This window comes from Salvia miltiorrhiza, chromosome 1, assembly GCF_028751815.1.
Source record: "Salvia miltiorrhiza cultivar Shanhuang (shh) chromosome 1, IMPLAD_Smil_shh, whole genome shotgun sequence".
In the NCBI taxonomy this organism is placed as follows: Eukaryota; Viridiplantae; Streptophyta; class Magnoliopsida; order Lamiales; family Lamiaceae; genus Salvia; species Salvia miltiorrhiza.
This window is the reverse complement of record NC_080387.1, coordinates 36,917,600-36,937,574: the sequence shown is the minus strand read 5'-3', so window position 1 is coordinate 36,937,574 and position 19,975 is coordinate 36,917,600. Positions and strand designations below refer to the sequence as shown.

At 33.5% G+C, this 19,975-nt stretch overlaps 1 protein-coding gene across 1 annotated transcript; it reads left to right on the top strand.

Annotated features, from left to right (window-relative positions):
- The first annotated feature begins 6,536 nt into the window (after positions 1-6,536).
- LOC131023315 (probable purine permease 4) lies at positions 6,537-7,924 on the top strand. Its single transcript, XM_057952862.1, has one exon. It carries the CDS (start codon positions 6,611-6,613, stop codon positions 7,775-7,777), a length of 1,167 nt encoding a protein of 388 aa, XP_057808845.1. The 5' UTR covers positions 6,537-6,610; the 3' UTR covers positions 7,778-7,924.
- Positions 7,925-19,975: the final 12,051 nt, after the last annotated feature.

Sequence of the window (19,975 nt, the reverse complement as noted above, 5' to 3'; positions counted from 1 at the left end):
TTGGTCTGTCCCAAAAACATCTTATTAACTTACTTTTGGAAATAATTGCACTCACTATACTCTTACAAAACATCTTCTTCTCTTTTCATTTTGGTCCATCCCCAAAACATCTTCTTAACTTACTTTTGGAAATAATTGCATTACTATTAATCTTACAATTTTCACTTTTTGTGGGACTCATTCTCCATTTAGTACACAACTAATTTTTATTAAAATTCATGTTACCCTCTCTTAGGAAAATATTTTAGGGATGGAAGGAGTAATATATATTTGAATAGAGAAAATATCCACTTAAAATGATCAAATGCTATTAAAATAAATGAGAATAAATCTCGAATGCCAGATATTTAAATTTAAATTAAAATTTTATGATTGATATTTATTTAAATTTATTATGTGAAATGATAATAGTAAATAGGCTAATATCAATCTACAAACTTAAATTTGAATTCAGGAGAGTGCCGAAAATTTCAATAGATTATTTAAATTAGGGTAAATTGCATGAAAATACCTAACCTTATTCTAAATATGATTTTTTTAACAAATTTTTTAATTGAAGCAAAAAATATAACGACTTTTCAATTAATTGCAATGTCAATCCGGAGACATTTTTCGGCTAAATTAAATCAGATTTGGCAACCGGACCACCAAAGTGGAAGTTGGAATGGCAACATGGCATCAGAAACGTCAAATCACACTCCACACACGCACACTCTTCACTCCCTCTCTCACACACACTCCTCTCCGGCCGAACTGTAACACCCTAATCTAATTAAAGTGTTAACTTTAAATTTTTAAATATATATTTAATGCGGAAGTCTATATGTATATATATATATATATATATATATATATATATATATATATTCTAAAAATAATTTAAATAATGTAAACCTTCAAATGATATAAACCTTTAAAACACTTTTAAATAAATTTTTAAAATACTTTTTAAAACAACTTTAAAGATATCAACTTTTAAATAATATACTCAAAAACTAACTTTGATTTAAAGCCAACAATCAACACATGATTTGTCCCAAATCATGCCATAAATAAGCCATGAAGATATTTAACTATTAATTCAATCATAATTTGAAATTAATTTAAAACACAAAACTTTACTAAGTAAGCATTAGATGCTTAGATGTAATTGCAATTGAAGTCAACTATTTGCAAAATGGCTTGACGTGCTCATTCGACTCTCCACGCGTCTCCAACATCAATAACCTGAAATGTTAAATGTGGGATGAGCATACAGAGTATACTCAGTGTGGGAATATGCAATAATTGTCCAAGTTAATAAAACGGTAACACATACGATATTAACATTCATAACATTTACTTGCACGGTGGCATACAAAGGACATTTCCGTCCTGGACCCATTCAGCGGGCCCCTGGTCATTATATGGTTGCAACCTTAACTTTTACATTTAAATTGCATTGTGGCATACCAAGGACCTTTCCGTCCTAAACCCATTCAACGGGCCCCTAGCGATATAATCCCTCTGTCCATGAAAAAGTGTCCTACTTACCCCCTTTTTTTGTCCACGAAAAAGTGCCCTGTTTACCTTTTTGTACATTCATACCCTTTACTTTTCAATTTATTTACAACTTATGTCATTAATAAGTCCACACTTTTATTTAATCTATGCAATTAATCCACGCAATTAACTCATTAATTAAAACTACGAAACCAACTCCCCACGCCTAATCAAATCCCATTTCCCCCAAAATTAAATTACTCTTTCTTTGGACTCAAACAAGTGGAAGAAATACACACAAACCCTCCAAATTGTATCTCCAATTGTATCTACAACCCGATTTAATGGCTTTTGGGCTATGTGTGTTTGTTGATTAGCTCAATGGAATAATAAATATGTTCTGAAAATTAACTCCACTTCACGTGTGAATTCCGCACTACAAGAAATTGAGTTTTTGCCCACACATAATAATGTGTGGTAGTTTAGCCACACATAATTTCAAAATGTTTAGGTAATTCATACAAAAAAATTTCATTAGTTATTGACATTTAAGATGTGTGGCAAAAATATTTTCGTGACATTTATTGTTTTACGGTTATTTTTAAGTTTTATTTATGTATAATAAAATTTATTTTTAAATTTGTTGCGCCAACGTGGAAAACTAATAAAATTTATTAACCACACATAATTCTAAATTATCTATGTGTGGGTAATGAATTTTTATCATTATTTATTCTTGACATGTAAGAAACGTGGGAAAATATTTTTAGCTACATTTATATTTTGGCTTAAATTAATTATTTATGCAAATCTTAATTGATGTACCCACACATAATTACTGACACATATTTTGAAAAATGTGTAGGTGAAACAATTTGAAACTTTCAATTAGTTATTGACATTTAAAATGTGTAGCAGAAAATTTATTTGTAACATTTATTATATGGCGGCAATTCTTTTTTAAGTTTTATTTTATTTAATGAAGTTTATTTTTATATTTGGTGTGCACCTCTATTAATTTTTTTAAACCACACATAATATATGTGTGGATAATAATTTTTATATTTATATTTTGACAAACTAAAGTAAATTTAATTTTATTTTTATATATTAGTGCCAACTAATCAATTGATTTCTCTACCATTATACAATAAAATAAAAATTAAATACTCTTTAATATTAAAATAGGCATAAAAAAACAAGAATGAATATGTTTAAAAAAAACACAAGAATTAAAATAGGCATAAAAATTAAATACTAGTCTTTAACATTAAAATCGAACTCAATAAAGAGTAGGATTGTTTAAACTCTCAACAACTAAAAGACAAGAAAATATTAACAAACTAATCAATGTCATTAGAACTACCCCTATTGTAATTTTTACCCCACTCAAAACATCTTTATCAGCTTTCTTAGTACCCGTGCCAGCACCCAAATGGGGCACTTTTTCGTGGACGGAGGGAGTATATAATTCAACTCACATATGGTAAATACATAATATTAAAATGGACAAAAATTAACAACATGTATTAAATAAATCTCACACTTGAAACTTGAACTTGATAACTGACTTGAGTAATATAATGAAAGTTCTGTCCTAGTCGCGCCGCACCTAGTCATATAAATTCAATAATAAAATATAAGGGCCTAAAAATGAACTTAAAAATAATTTAAATCTTATAAATTTATTCTTGTAAGACCATTAAAATTTGTTGGTCTAATAAATTTCCAAAGATCTTTAAAATCATTCCTTGTTTACATAAAATAATTTGAAACCATAAAATGATAATTTCATTTTATATATGTATATATATAAAAACTTCAAATAATCGTGAGCCAGTTAATGTAATGAAATAAATGGGACTTCTTATTTAGGATATTAATTAAATCAAAAGCCTATTTCAATTAATCAATTTTATTCATAAGCCCAAATTAGAGCCCCAAAAGTGACTAATAAATCAACCCCAAATTTCAATCTCTCTCTCTTAAAAGTTAACACACGTAAAACCCTCACTCCTCACTTCTTCTTCTCCCCCTTTCTCTCTCAACCTCTCGCCCTCCTCCTCTCCCACCCACTCTGATTCCAACGCCGTCGCCACCTCCGGCGAATCCTCCGGCGTCTCGTCCCTCGCCTCTCGCCTCCTCACTATCTCTCTTTCACAGAACACGCACACCAATACATGTCAAAACCCTTCTCTCTCTCGTCCTCCTCTAACCTACACCGCCTGCCACCGCAATCGCCGCCGCTACGCCTGCCATCTCCTGCTCCAGCCCGGCGTTTCCCCTCATCTTCTCTCTCCCTTGTTTCCACGGCCGAGCAGCGCCAGGAACGGCGCCGCTCACAGCTCCCCTGCCACTGCCGCCCCCCCCTGTTCCCCATTCGCCGGCCGCCGTGGCGCAGGCAGCGCCCGACGGTGCCGTCCAGCCGCCTCTCTCGCTTCATCGGCTGTCCAGCATCCCTTCACCCAATTTTCCCTCAAAACCCTCTATCTCATTCTAGTCTTCTAATTTCTTTGAAGTGATGAAGGAAAAATTCAGTCTTTGCTCATGCATTATTAGAAATAGTTATAATAGAATTGTATAGGTTAGCTCTAAATTAGTTATGCTGACGTGTAAAGTTGTTAGTGAGGTTAGGAAGTTAAGCTTCTTGTAATCTGTTATATATATAGCACATTACAGATGAATGAAACAAGTTCTTCTCTGCAAATCTAATCTCTCATTTTCTAGCTTAGCTCATATCTAACATGCATTATAGAAAACATTAGAGAAAGAATATTTACTTACAAGGTTTTGATGTATGGCTGAATTTGGTTCTGGGGTAGAGGTTGCTCAAGAAGATTGTTGTTTTGCTGTACAAAAGAAGATTATTGAAATGGAGTTTTGAAGTTTTTACAAAAATAATGGGATTTACCGTGTGAAATTCTGGAGAGAAAGGGAACCGATTGAAAGTGCTGAGAATGAGCTTGTATTTGTTGAGTAAATTTACAGAGGGCATATCCATAGAATTTTGTCTGAGGAGAGAGGAGAGGATGAAATGCTAGACAGAAATTGTTTTGGAAAAGTGATTTGGAGGAGCTTGAGAAAGAAACTATATATATGATGAATTCTGTACTGATGATACAGATTATGTGACGTATTATTCGTTCTTAAAAAAATCAAAGTCAACTCTGAAGTTGTTAAGTGATGCTTGGGCCTATGGTAAATGGGCTTCTAAAATATAAAATCTCTATCATTAAATCAATAAAAAGTTTATATATAGCCCAACATAAAAGTAGACCACAAATAATTTATTTAGGCCCAATTTAAATTAAATAATCCTTTGAGAATATAAATTTCTATAATTATAGATAAAATCTATAGTTCAAAGTCTTATATCTAACTAGGGGCGCAACTAGACAGTTCGTGAGCTTAATATAAAATTAAATTTTCAATGACTTTACAATTTAAATGCTTCAAAAATAACTGAAATCTAAAATAATTTAAAATAAATAAGTTTAGATAAATAATTTGGTTTCGGGCTGTCACACAAACACCTTCTGTGGCTCCGGCTCCGACTTCCGCTTCGCGACCCTGCCGGCACGCTCCGTTGCTGCTTCCACACCGACGCATAGTTCTCGGAGCCGCCTGAGGCGGTCGGCGTCTGGAGCGGTGCCGCGGCCTCCGGCTTCGCAAAGAGCGAATCGACCATTTCAGTGAAGAAAGCGTCGCAGTCGGACGACGTCGTCAAGATCGATTTCTACAAAGCCTTTGTGTTAGGTGGAGGTGGGTGTGGGTGTGGGTGTGGGTGGGGGTGGGGAAGGGCCGGGGGAGGGTGACGTGTTAGGATTATTTAATTTTTGCCACGTCGGATAAAGCCTAGTAAATCCTAATTTAATTTGATTATTATTATATTTTTTAAAATTATATGGTACGTGCAACGGACGTGCATCCCTTAAATGCCTTCGAGTCGGGCTCGTGAAATTGAGCCGCCTTCAAACCCTAGGGAGCGATAGCGGGGCAGGGCTCGTTAAATGGGACTCAATTCCCTCAGTCGGTGCTCTAAAAACTAAAATTAATTTTTTATTTTATAAAATATTCATATCTTGATTCATCTAATTCACCCGCCCCCCTAAAAGGACATATATGTATATATCGAGAATAATATATATATATATATATATATATATATATATATATATATGATAAATTCTGAAAATCATTTCATGAGATGCAATCTAGTCATCCTTATCAAGTATCATCATATCTCATATTTTATGATGCTATTCACAGACCACACTTAAATTGTAAGACGAGGTATGTTTGGTTGCTTTTTTCGCATCACGCGTCATTAAAAAGAAATGAAGGAACAATAAGAAACCTAAGATTTTTGGATTATTGTGCACTTTGATCACCAATATTAAACTTTTGCATTAAATGCCATGCAAATTAATCTTTTACTTTTAGCACTTCTCGTGCATTTAAAACGACTTTTTTTTACAGCTATTTCGATTTTGTTCATGATCTCCCCATGAACATTGACCAAATTAAACCTACTTTTCTCTCTTTTAATTTCTTTTGAAGAGGAATGGCACACGATATCGTACGGGTTTACGGTTGTATTATTTTTGAAGACATAGAATTACATATCATAAACTCAAATAAGATAATATCGTTTCAAACACGATTAAATTCGTCATATGACCTTTCATTTTGTTCTTCGTAAAATTATTAATCATATGCATGGATATATTATTAAATAGTGTTCGTTATCATTATTAACTAAGTAGAATTGGTGATTGTGTTGACAGTCGACTTTAAAAATGTTATGACATGATATATTCACGAGAGATATACATAGTATATACACAAATGGAATTAATTTACTTAACTAAGAAAGAAGTTGGCTATGTAATTTGCATGACTTGTGCATGTACCAATATCATGATTCTCATTTATAAAATTAGTAAACCTATAATATTAAACATTTGAAATAAACAATTTATATATATTATATAATACACACAATATCTTATCATATATATATCGAGCAAACTTACAATATAAAAACTAGAAGATCGTCTCTATACGTACCTAGTCATTCACTCTCTTAAAACCTCACTTAGAGCTTCCATCTCCAAAAAAAACCTTCATGGCAGAGCCGCCACCACCACCGCCTCCCAACTTCGCCACCGCCGCAAGCCAAGAAGATAAAACAACGTTAATGAACATCCAAACCAACTCTTCACCAACAACTGATGACGATGAACATGATCATCTGCATGAACCAAACCCTAATCAACAAAACTCCCCCAAATCAAGCAAGCGCTACACTCTCCTCCTCACCATCAACTGCGCCGTCCTCATCGCCGGCTCCGTCGCCGCAACCCTAATCACCAAATTCTACTTCATCCACCACGGCTCGAGCCGCTGGGTCTCCACGTGGGTCCAGACCGCCGGCTTCCCGCTCCTCCTCCCTCCCATCCTCCTCCTCCGTGGCCGCCGCCTCTTCTCCGGCTTCACGCCACGGCTGACGCTGCTCTCCCTCGCCGTCGGCGTCTTCCTCGGCGTGAGTAACCTCCTCTTCTCCTGGGGCACCTCCTACCTCCCCGTCTCGACGTCGTCGCTCCTCCTCTCCTCGCAGCTGGCATTCAATTTGATCCTCTCCGCCGCGATCGCGAAGCAGAAGGTCACATTCAACAATATCAATTGCGTGATTCTCCTCACGCTGAGCTCGATTTTGCTCGCATTGAGCTCGAGCGGCGATCGGCCGGCGGCTCTGACGCGCCGCCGCTACCTGATCGGGTTCTTCTCAACCCTAGGCGCGGGGATCTCCTTCGCCGTCTATCTGCCGGTGATGGAGGTGATCTACCGCGAGGTGCGGTGCTACGCGATGGTGGTGGAGATGCAGCTGCTGATGGGGCTCTCGGCCACGGCGTTCGCCACGGCGGGGATGGCGGCGGACGGCGGGTTCACGGATTTGAAATCCGAGAGCACGGCGGGGTTCGATCGCGGCCCGGCGGCGTATTGGTGGACGATTTGGGGGGCCGCTGTGGCGTGGCAGATGTCGTTCCTGGGGACCGCGGGGATGGTGTTCCTGACGACGTCGCTGACGGGCGGGGTGTGCATGACGGCGCTGCTGGCGGTGAACGTGGCCGGAGGAGTGGTGGTGTACGGCGACGAGTTCGGCGGCGTGAAGGCGGTGGCGACGGTGTTGTGTGTGTGGGGTTTCTGTTCCTATCTGTACGGGATTTATGCGAAGAGCAAGGAACGGAACCGGAGAGGCCGCTCCGTTGAGATGAATGAGATTATGGTGTAGAGTTTAACGGATTTGATTAGTTTAAATCTTGTTACTCCGTCAAAACTTTTATATATATTAGATTAGAATCAACGTAATATATATGGTTAGCATATGGTAGGAACTATCATTAATATATGTAAAAATGTAGAATCACTTTTTCTTATACTCCTTCCTTCCCGTGAATCTTGAGTAATTTCTTTCCGGTATGGATTTTAAGGAGTACGTATTTTGTGTTTTAAGTTTTAAATGTGGTAGGTGAAAAAGTAAAAAACTGAATAAAGGGAAAACTTTTGTCATATAATAAAATTGCTCAAGTTTCACGAGACAAACCCGAAAAGAAATACTGCTAAAGTTTCGTAGAACAGAATGAATATATATTTTTCTCTTATAATAGTGTCTTTTATATATTATGGTTAATTGTTTGTAAATCTATAGGTCTTGGATTCAATCATGTCTCAGTGTGGTGTAGTTTTTTCCTACTTTTATGTGGATAGTGCTCTCACCTTTGTATGGGTAGTGGTTCCGCTTGCGTGCGAGTTGCTTATTTGATTATATTTATATACCTCTTATAATTCTAATTCGAATATAATATATATATATATATATATATATATATATATATATATATATATATATATATATATATATATAGAGGTGAAACACATTTTAAAATATAAAATAGAAACTATTTTCAGCCCTTAATTAATCATCAAGATATACAGTTGATTCATCACCTTGTTGGATGAATTCATGGTCTCAAGTTCGAATCTTGTAGGTAGCAAAAAATTTATTTTCGCAATCCATACATTTACACAGCGAATTCATCCATGTTCTACATATAGAATTCATACATTTTAGTTAGTTCGTATTTTATATGTTAAAAAGTATTTATAATTTTATACAAGTAGCTCTCCCATATATATATATATATATATATATATATATATATATATATATATGGTCGTATTCAATGGAGACCACTAAATATTCCAAGAACAGAGACGAAATCTCAGTCGTTGATCTTATCTAATCTAAAAGTCACCATTTATTCACGTCATGTTCAACGAAATTTTTTTGTTGAATATATACAGGGTCGAATCCCACAACCCCCAAAAAATCAGCATTTATTCACGCTATGTTCAACGAATTTGATGAACGTTCAACAGAATTACTGATATGTTCAACGAATTTGATGAATTTGTTGAACATGGCGTGAATAAATACTGATTTTTTGGGGGGTTGTGGGATTCCACCTTGTATATGTTCAACAAAAAAATTCTGTTGAACATAGCGTGAATAAATAGTGAATGTTAGATTAGATAAGATCAACGGCTGAGATTTGGTCTTTGTTCTTTGAATATTTAGTGGTATCCATTGAACTCTTCCATATATATATATATATATATATATATATATATATAGAGAGAGAGAGAGAGAGAGAGAGAGAGAGAGAGAGAGAGAGAAATGTTCAATGGATCATGTAAATGTTGTTAGAATAGGAGAAACAATCTCAACCATTAATAGCTCAATCAAACGGTCAATAATTAATAATAAATTCAGTGTCCAAATTTTGATGAACATGTCAATAATTTTGATGACGGACATATTTGTTGAAAAGACATATTTGTTAAAACTCGCACTCCATGACTCGAACCCCAACCAAAATGTCATTAAAATGATCGGTATGTTCATCAAAATTATTGATTTGTTCAAAGTTTCTAAATTTTGTAAAAAAAAAAAATAAATTCTCCATAGAATCTATTATATATATATATATATATATATATATATATATATATACTAGTAAGTTACCCGTCGAATTTCGACGGGAATCTATTAAAACATAAATTTTTGTAATCATTCCATACATTTTTTATTTCGTGAATTTCTTTTCACTAAAATAGAACATTTAATGAAATTATTTTACAGTAAAAGGATGCAATATTTATTTGAAATCGACCTAAATTAAATGTCTTATGAAATTTATATGTAAGCATAATTTCGATCCAAAAAATATTACTAAAAGAGAAATTGCAACAATTATTTGAAACGTATCAATATTAGATGTTTGTAACTGAAACCAGTAACTGAAAAAATAAGAAAAAAATTAGATTAAATAATATCATTAATGACTTAAATTTTCAAAGATTGAATAAATTATTAAATTTGCAATTACCTCATAATCTATCTAAAATTTCATCGTACACCACGTTAGTTGTTGCGTCTTGTGTATGACCACTCTCATCACATACTAAAATCTTTAGACCTCTTTTTCTAGTGACGCTTGATGTTGCCACATATAGTTTTCCATGATTAAAAGCGGGTTTGGGTAGGTACAATCCTACATTTGAAAGAGATTGTCCCTAACTTTTGTTTATTGTCATAGCAAAACAAACACTCACAGGGAATTGCCTTCTCTGAAACCGAATTGAAATTTTAGTGAAATCTGATGGACTCATGATCATTCTAACTATAGGAAACTTTTTGCCTGCATTTTTTCCTGAAATAAGTTTGCCTTCAATTACGTGTTCCCCAAGTTGAATTACTATCAGTCTAGTGTCATTGCAAAGCTCATTAGATGGATCAATATTTCTGAAAAGCATGATTATGCATCCCTCTTTCAATTTAATTTCATGACTCAACAATTCTGAATACTTGATTTTGTTGAGATATTTGACCTAGAATACCTGTTCATCGAGGTCCACTTGTCCATCTTCTTTGCAAATGCTTTTTGAATTTAGGTAAACCCTTTTCGTGGTAGACATTAGAGACATGACGTAATCATTGATAGTATCAATCATCTCATTGGTGGGGGCTAAGAACTATATTCTTAAATATTTCTTGATCAAATGCATTATTCATCACTTCATGATATGTGTTTTTCATTATAGCTGCAATAGGATTCGCTGCATCGCGTATAAGAATGTCTTCTGATAATGCCACAACAGATTCTCCATCACCAAGACTTTGTCCGGCAGTACCATCACCTATTTTAAGTACTCATTCTGCAAAATTTTTGGATTCTTCTGCATCCGAACCAGAAGCATTTATCTGATTTCTTAATATGTATATTTGAAAAATAATATTTAGTTAATTGGAATAAAAATAATATTAATAAATTATGCATGGTAATATAATTTATTAAAATATATATTGAGATTAAGAGTAAAATATCTGCAATCTCATGTTCTTAGTTAACCTGAAAACTTGACACGAATTTCAAAGTTGAGATGAACTTACAGAGGCATGCACGATGTCATGCCAACTTCCCTTAGGGATCACTGAGAGTATCTGTCGAAAGTCGCCTCTTAAAACAACTACCAAACCTCCAAAAGGTTTTCTAGACCGATCAGAAGATCTCATAACATCCCTTAAGCTTTTATCAAGCGTTTCAAAGCAGTATCTGTGCATCATCCCAAATAATAAGCTTTGTTTTCTCGAGGAGTCCAGCTAAATCATTATCTGGGTTTATCTTGCTGCATGTGGAGTTTTCGTGGCAATCCAATGGTATACCGAATTTAGAGTGTGCAGTCCTGCCCCTAGGCAACAGTAACGGTTGTACCACTCGAAGCTACTGGAAGTAATATATCGCCCCTCCCACGTATGACCGAGCATAAGGTGTTCCAAATATATGTCTTTCATGTACCACCATATCCATATAGAAAGAAAAACACTCCCTAGCCTTTATCAACCGTTGTCATTATTTTTTCATAAATCATTCTTTGCTCATCTGTCAAAGAGGGATATAGCTTAGCATGCTCTTCTATGTTGTAAGACATCTCTTCTAATATCAGTAGATTTTCTGAATTAAAAATGATAGTTTCATTTGGTAACCGCATGCATGCCATGAAAATTGATTAAACTAGTGGAATCAGCACTAAGCAACTTCTCAATTTTAACCAATGCTAGATCTTTTAATTGGTCATCTGTCAACTGCAAATTTGTTTAAGAGAAGGTCATTAGAACAATGTAATATCCAAATCAAAACTATAAATAATAAATCTTAGACACGTTGATGCCACTTTCACATCGAGTCAACATATGGCTCCAATAGTTAGTATTTAATGATATACGTGTTTCATTGTGGAAATTTTGATTACACCTAAAATAAATTAACATCGTTATAAAGTTAATTTAGTTGTATATTAATAAATGAATATTGTAAATGATTAATAACACATAAACATGTGAATGTTGATTTGATTTTGTTTAAATCATTGTACATGATTCCTTTTTGACATCCTTTTATATATACACATTTCGACTTATACAATCTTATAATCAATCTATTTTATTCTTTTATATTTAAACGCTAATTTGAATTTTATAAATTATCAAACACCTACGTTATCTCCTCTCGTTTTACTAATAAGAGGAAGATATAAATATTTTTTTAGTATAACATAAAATAACTAATCCTCATTTATTTAAAGTTTAAAATCAAGAAGAGTTCTAACATAAGTCATCGTGTGCATTAAATATATAATGAAGAATATTTAGATATGAAAATTGATTAAAAATTTAGAAAAAAATAAGAATGAATGAGAATTGAGGAAAATTAGTAGTATGAAGTAATTATACGACGCCACGTAGGATAGGATTTATATATATAGGGTGTGGTTCTAGAGAGAACTACATTATTTGTGAGAACGGGAGAACCATCAAATCTAATGCATTCACTGTAAAAATTAATGCATCCGCTGTTAAAATTAATGCACTCAAAAAAATATAAAAAAAATGCTCCCTTCAGGATTCGAACCCAGGATCTGCATTCATCCAACAAGATGATGCATCCACCGTAGATCTTGATGATCGAATGGCTGAAAAAAGTTCTCCGGTCTTCTTTTATTTATGGTTCTTTCCTGAACCTCTCCCTATATATATTTGGATGAATGCAGATCCTGGGTTCGAATCCTGAAGGTAGCAATTTTTTTTATTTTTTTGAGTGCATTAATTTTAACAGCGAATGCATTATTTTTTACAGTGAATGCATTAGATTTGATGGTTCTCACGTTCTCACAAATAATGTAGTTCTCCCTAGAACCACACCCTATATATATATATATATATATATATATATATATATATATATATATATATAGGGGTTAATTCGCTCTAAATCCTTAAACTATAGTCATTTTCCGTTTTCTCCCTCAATCTTTGAACTTTCCACAAAAAAATCCCCAACTATTGATTTTTCCTAATTTTTCCATGACAGGTTTTCCGGTCAAATTCGAAGTCGAAATTTTCCTAGGTGGCGTTATTCACTTAATACGTGGTGATACGTGGCGCCACTGTGTTCTATTAATGCCAAATCACCCTATACGACATCGTTTTAACTTGGGAAGTTTTAAAAGGAGGTAAGAATATGAATGGTCACCTCCCATTGCAAAGACAATACGCAGAAGAGAAGGGAGGAAGTTAAATCGAAACACAGTAATGGCAGAAAGGTGGGTCCTCGACGTCAAAATCACGGCAGTCGACGGTAGTCGGTCGAAAAACAGTAATCGCAGAAAGGTGTGTTTCCTATATTTTATAAAGTATATATATAAATTTTGATGACTTTAAAATTTCTCACAATTGAGGCTAGGATTTATAAGGTTTTTGATGCAATGTCAATTTGATCAAATTTTTAATTTTGTGATTATTTTATAAATAGTCAAAGTTCGTGTATTTATTGATAAACTTTATAAAATATAGGAAACATCAAAATTCACTAATAGTTTATGAATTTATAGTCAATTCCGTAAGCTTCTACAAGTTTTTTTTTTTACCCAGTTCATTTATGTTTGTGATTTTTCGTTTGTGTTTATGTTTATTAGTTGAGGTTTAGTAAGCTGCATTTCTTGGATTGATAATTTATGTGTTGCTTTTTAATTCATAAGATGAAATTGAAAATGTTTGGAAATTAGTACATTATGTGCGATATTGCTAAATATATTGTTGTTCAATTACTTTTGAAGTTCCTTTGCTCGGGATTTGGATTTTTTTTTTAGTAAAAGAGTAGCTCTTTTGATTTGTTCTATTTCCAACAGGGTTATTGTATTATAACACTGCAAATTGAAAATATTTTTGGTCTTGATTTATTTAATTGTTATTGTTTCAATAAATGCACATTGCAAAGTATCATTCCCCTTTTCTAATCTTATAAACACAGACGTTTGCTTAAACACTACTCCATCTGTCCCAACGAATTTAGTCAATTAAAATACACAACTAACTTTTATTAAAACTCGTATCATCCTCCGTTAAGAAGATGTTTGAGGGACGAAGTGAGTATATGTGTTTATGTTGTTTATGTTTATTTTTCTTCATGCACCAGCTATGTCGATGCATGCTCACTGATCTTCGATCATATGCTGATAATTTATTGGATTGCCTCTTGATTACTGCTTCATTGCGTGTAACTGGAGATTTTGTGATTACTTTACGAGGAAAGAGAGAAAGAGAGAGAGGGATGGGGGTGGGGGATGCATGTCATGAGCTCATGAAAGACAATGTTGTCGTATTAATACTAATTGAGCATAAGAAATGGTGTCGTCTTTATTATTGACGAGCAACGGTTCTGAAAATTCAGCCTATATTTCCAAGACTTTGTTCCTCTAATATTCCTCAATCCTCAGTCGTGGATAAAGTTGATATTGTTAGTATCTACTTGTCCCGAAAATTTAGCCTTATCGTCGTATGGTACCTTATTTCACTACAAAAAAACGCGCAAATAGCGACGAAAACTACCGACGGCGGCGCCGCCGCCGGCAATTACCGACGGCACGGCGGCGGCAAAAACGGCGACCCGCCTTTTGACTATTACCGGTGAATTACCGACGGCAAAACGGCCGCCGCTAATTAGCGGCGGTTACGCCGTCGCTAATTTAAATATATATTAATATACATATATATTATTTATTACCGACGGCATTTGCCGTCGGTATTTACCGGCGGCAATCGGCCGCCGCTAATCGCCACCGCAGGTGACATCCGGCGATAGCACAACCGCCGTCCGGCCAACGTTACCGACGGCATTTTTCCGCCGCTAATTACCGACGGCAAATGCTAATTACCGACGGCAAATGCCGTCGGTAATTAATTTTATTTTTTTTAATTTTTTTTTTAATTTTTTTTTATTTTTTAATTTTTTTTTTCATTTTTTTTTTCATTTATCATCTAATAAATTGATCAAAGATAAAAATACAAAAACATTGAAATCAAATATATATTGAAATACAAGTGAAAATTTAAACATTGATTATTACTAATCTAAGATTATTACTAAGAATTCAAGATTCTTAGTAAGAATCTTATAATTATAACTTAAGAATGTTAATTTGATTAGTGATTCACTCATCAATCATCACTAATCCAAGATTATTACTAAGAATTCAAGATTCTTAGTAAGAATCTTATAATTATAACTTAAGAATGTTAATTTGATTAGTGATTCACTCATCAATCATCACTAATCTAATATTATTACTAAGAATTCAAGATTCTTAGTAAGTAACTTATAATTATAACTTAAGAATGTTAATTTGATTAGTGATTCACTCATCAATCAACACTAATCCAAGATTATTACTAAGAATTCAAGATTCTTAGTAAGTAACTTATAATTATAACTTAAGAATGTTAATTTGATTAGTGATTCACTCATCAATCAACACTAATCCAAGATTACTACTAAGAATTCAAGATTCTTAGTAAGAATCTTATAATTATAACTTAAGAATGTTAATTTGATTAGTGATTCACTCATCAATCATCACTAATCCAAGATTATTACTAAGAATTCAAGATTCTTAGTAAGAATCTTATAATTAATTATAACTTAAGAATGTTAATTTGATTAGTGATTCACTCATCAATCATCACTAATCCAATATTATTACTAAGAATTCAAGATTCTTAGTAAGAATCTTATAATTATAACTTAAGAATGTTAATTTGATTAGTGATTCACTCATCAATCATCACTAATCCAAGATTATTACTAAGAATTCAAGATTCTTAGTAAGAATCTTATAATTATAACTTAAGAATGTTAATTTGATTAGTGATTCACTCATCAATCATCACTAATCCAAGATTATTACTAAGAATTCAAGATTCTTAGTAAGAATCTTATAATTATAACTTAAGAATGTTAATTTGATTAGTGATTCACTCATCAATCATCACTAATCCAAGATTATTACTAAGAATTCAAGATTCTTAGTTAGAATCTTATAATTATAACTTAAGAATGTTAATTTGATTAGTGATTCACTCATCAATCATCACTAATCCAAGATTATTACTAAGAATTCAAGATTCTTAGTAAGAATATTATAATTATAACTTAAGAATGTTAATTTGATTAGTGATTCACTCATCAATCATCACTAATCTAATATTATTACTAAGAATTCAAGATTCTTAGTAAGTAACTTATAATTATAACTTAAGAATGTTAATTTGATTAGTGATTCACTCATCAATCAACACTAAGATTATGAATGGTGTATAAACTAGATTGATAAAAAAAAAAAAAAATCGAAAATTAATAATAAATTAATTAATAAATATTTTTCCGACATAAAAATAAGAACGGAAACGAGCCCAATCCGTAATTAACAACATTTTTTGTATATCATATCGACATATTCTAAGGTTATGAATATATATGATATTGTATATTGAAGTAGACTTTAAATGAATTAATAGATACTATATATATCAATAATACGAGTGTTCTGTAATGGTGACCATTCGAAAAGAACTTCAAGGTTAAGCGTGCTTGACTTAGAGCACAACTAAGATGGGTGACCGACTGGGAAGTTCGTCTAAATTATGCAATACTGTATAAATACCGAAATAAATTGTGGATATACAATAAAATAAATAAATAAATAAAATAAATAAAATAAATAAATAAAATAAATAAAATAAAAAAAATAAATTAAAAAATATTACCGAGGGCAAATGCCGTCGGTAATTACCGACGGCATTTTGCCCTCGGTAATATCGTGAACAACTCCGGCATGTGCGCCACCACCGTCCGGTGGAAATTACCGACGGTGATCTCGCCGCCGCTAATTACCGACGGCAAACGCCGTCGGTAATTTTCCGGCAACTCTCCGCCGTTCAACGGCGGTATTTAACGGCGGAAATGCCGGCGGCGGCCGATCGCCGTCGGTAATGGAGTTGCCGACGAACCGTTTAGCGACGGCGAGTTGCCGCCGGTAACGCCGCCGGTAACACTATTTACCGGCGGCCGTCTTTTGTTACCGACGGCATTTCGCCGTCGGTAATCTACGATTTTTTTGTAGTGTTTATAGTTATTGTTGTAGTTCTTTTAGACTAATTAATTATTTAGAAAGGATTAAAATAAATGTTTTAATTTTGTGGTCAGATTGAAGACAAGAATGGGACCCCTGATGTTCTCACCACCATACAAGATAGACAATGTCTTTTTAAAGTTGGGGTGGGTACGAGATATGGCGATCGGGTATTGTGACGCCCGTGGCAAAAATAAGGAGTAATCGCTGGTGCACAAGGCACGAACAAAAAGCGGCTCCTATAAGTGCTTCGAAGCGGAGGGGTACATGAACGAATCGAAACACACCAGAAAGATAGGGATTCCAAGAATATGCAGGTATGAGATTGCATATTTGAGGAGAACTTAAATGATTTGATAGATGATACTCATATCAACAAGATGCTTCTTTTCTGGTGACCACCGTCAAGTTTAGAGTCAGGCTGTTACAGGTATATACTGTTAAAAAATACAAAATCTCTTGTACACCTAGGTTTATCGTACACCCGGATTGACCTGTACCCAGATCCTGACCCGCATGCTAATCCAAACCCGCATCCTGACCCAAATCGTGTAACTAACATTATTCAGATATACAAATGGCACTGCTTATAATTGACACTATTCAATTATATAAATAACACTGTAACATTTTAAAGTGTTATAGTGTCATTTTCAATCTTTTAGTGTTATTCAAAATATTATAGTGTCATTTACAATCTTATAATATCAATTACAGAAATTGTCATTTATATTTCTGAATAGTGTCAGTTATACACAGTGCCATTTACAATGTTATAGTGTCATTTATACGCAGTGTCATTTGTATAACATAATAGTATCAGTTACAAGCAGTGTCATTTGTATAACCGAATAGTGTCATTTACACGATTTGACTTAGGATGTGGGTCAGAATCTGAGTACGGGTCAATCCGGGTGTACGATACACCCGGATGTACCGAAGACAACCTCTTAAAAAAAATAACTGAAGTTGCTGACATTATGACACAATTTTATAATATTTCTCTTGATGAGGCAAGTGGTTTTTTTTTTTTTTTTTTTTTTATGAAACAAGTTTGTGGATTATGAGTTAGTTATTTAATAAACATCATAAATCTTAATTAATGTTTGTTTATGAAATTTTTAAGAAGTTGCCTCAAAATATAAGGGTTCTATCAATTTCATCGGGAAAAATGCAAAGGACGAGGTGAATACAAAATTGTATATTTATAGCCTATATTAAAATTATATTCATATTTAATTCTTTTATTGTAGGTTCATGTAGAGATAATTGACTAATCATGTTTTAATTCTTCGAGTGCTCAAATCACTCCACAAAAAAGAAGTTCTAGTGATCTTTACCAAGATCATGCTGATAGTGATTATTTACGATCGTCATCAACAAAGATATCAAAGAAGTAGATATTAATGAAACAATTTGATTTTAGGATTTTTATTATCATTATTTTTAAATGAATTATTTAGAAAATATGTAGACTATTAATTAGGATTCATTTTATTTGGATACTTTTCTTAACTCATCCTTTCTTAGCTTTGTGCCATGTCTCATCTCTCTCTCTCTCTCAACAAATTCATGCCTTAATTTGCATATGTATGCCTCTCTCTCAACAAATGCATGCCTTAATTTGCATATGTATGCTTTAGGATCAAGCATATATACTTTATCAGAATCTTTGAGCTTATGTATATATATTAAGGTTATGTTTTATGCATAGAAAATAACCCATAGATATATACAAATAAATTGACAAAGTTAATTATAAAGTACTTCCTCTGTTTTTTATTAAGTGTCCTATTTTAATATTTTCCTTATTCCTTAATAAGTGTTTTATTTCAAAATTTAAGATTATAATTATGACATTTTCATATTCTATTCTTATTTAATATATGTTTGAACATAGTAATTAGTTGTACATATATATTTATTATGATAATTAGTAAGGTCACAAATATATATAAATTTCTGATTTTATTGACACGTGTAATTTAACGGCTAAGAACACTTAATAAAAAATTAAAGGGATATATGCTTTGTGATATAAATAGAGATCCTTAAAGACGATCCAAACTGTGTTGGGGGCAGCTGCAAACTGTGGATCAAAACTTTTTTGGGGATTTGATCGAGAAATTGGAAAAATTACGTTGACTTATTTTTTATAGACCTACTTAATTATAAAGTTTGACATATCATGTTAACATTTATTTTATTAAATATTTATAATTTATAAATATATTATAAAATAATTTTTATATTTTTTTATAAATTATAATATTAAATGATTTCCGTGAATTTCAACGGATCATACAGTAATCGTACTAATTAAAACTCTATATGATCCATTGAAAAGTTAGAAAAGTTTTTACAATCTTCATTCCTCACTCATAATTAAGTACCTGAATATAAATGATGGGTTGATTCTACTTATAGCCTCCATTTTACTCCTCGTAGCCCCAATCTAAAATAATAATAATAAATATTTATGAATTTACTAATTCATCCTATAACGCATAGCCCCCAATTAATAAATTTACCAATTTACTAATCATCACACTGCTGCAGAAGGCCAACGCATCTCTAATCCTCAAAGACTCCGACACTATCCACTCTGCCAGTAGGCAGTTCACCCTCGGCTTCTTCACCCCCAACGCCACCACTTGCCGCCGTTACCTCGGCATCTGGTACTACCTCTCGCCCGCTTCCATCACCTGGGTTGCCAATCGTGATACCCACTCACCAACTCACGTGGCTCGCTCTTCATATCCCCCTCAGGCAACCTCCAGCTCTGCAGCAGTGACGGCCACTTTATCTGATCGTCGAGCCTTCCAACGTCGCCACCGCTGAACGTGACTACCCAGCTTGTTATGAGTCTGTTCTCAGATTTTGTGGTTAAGATTGAAAGTGT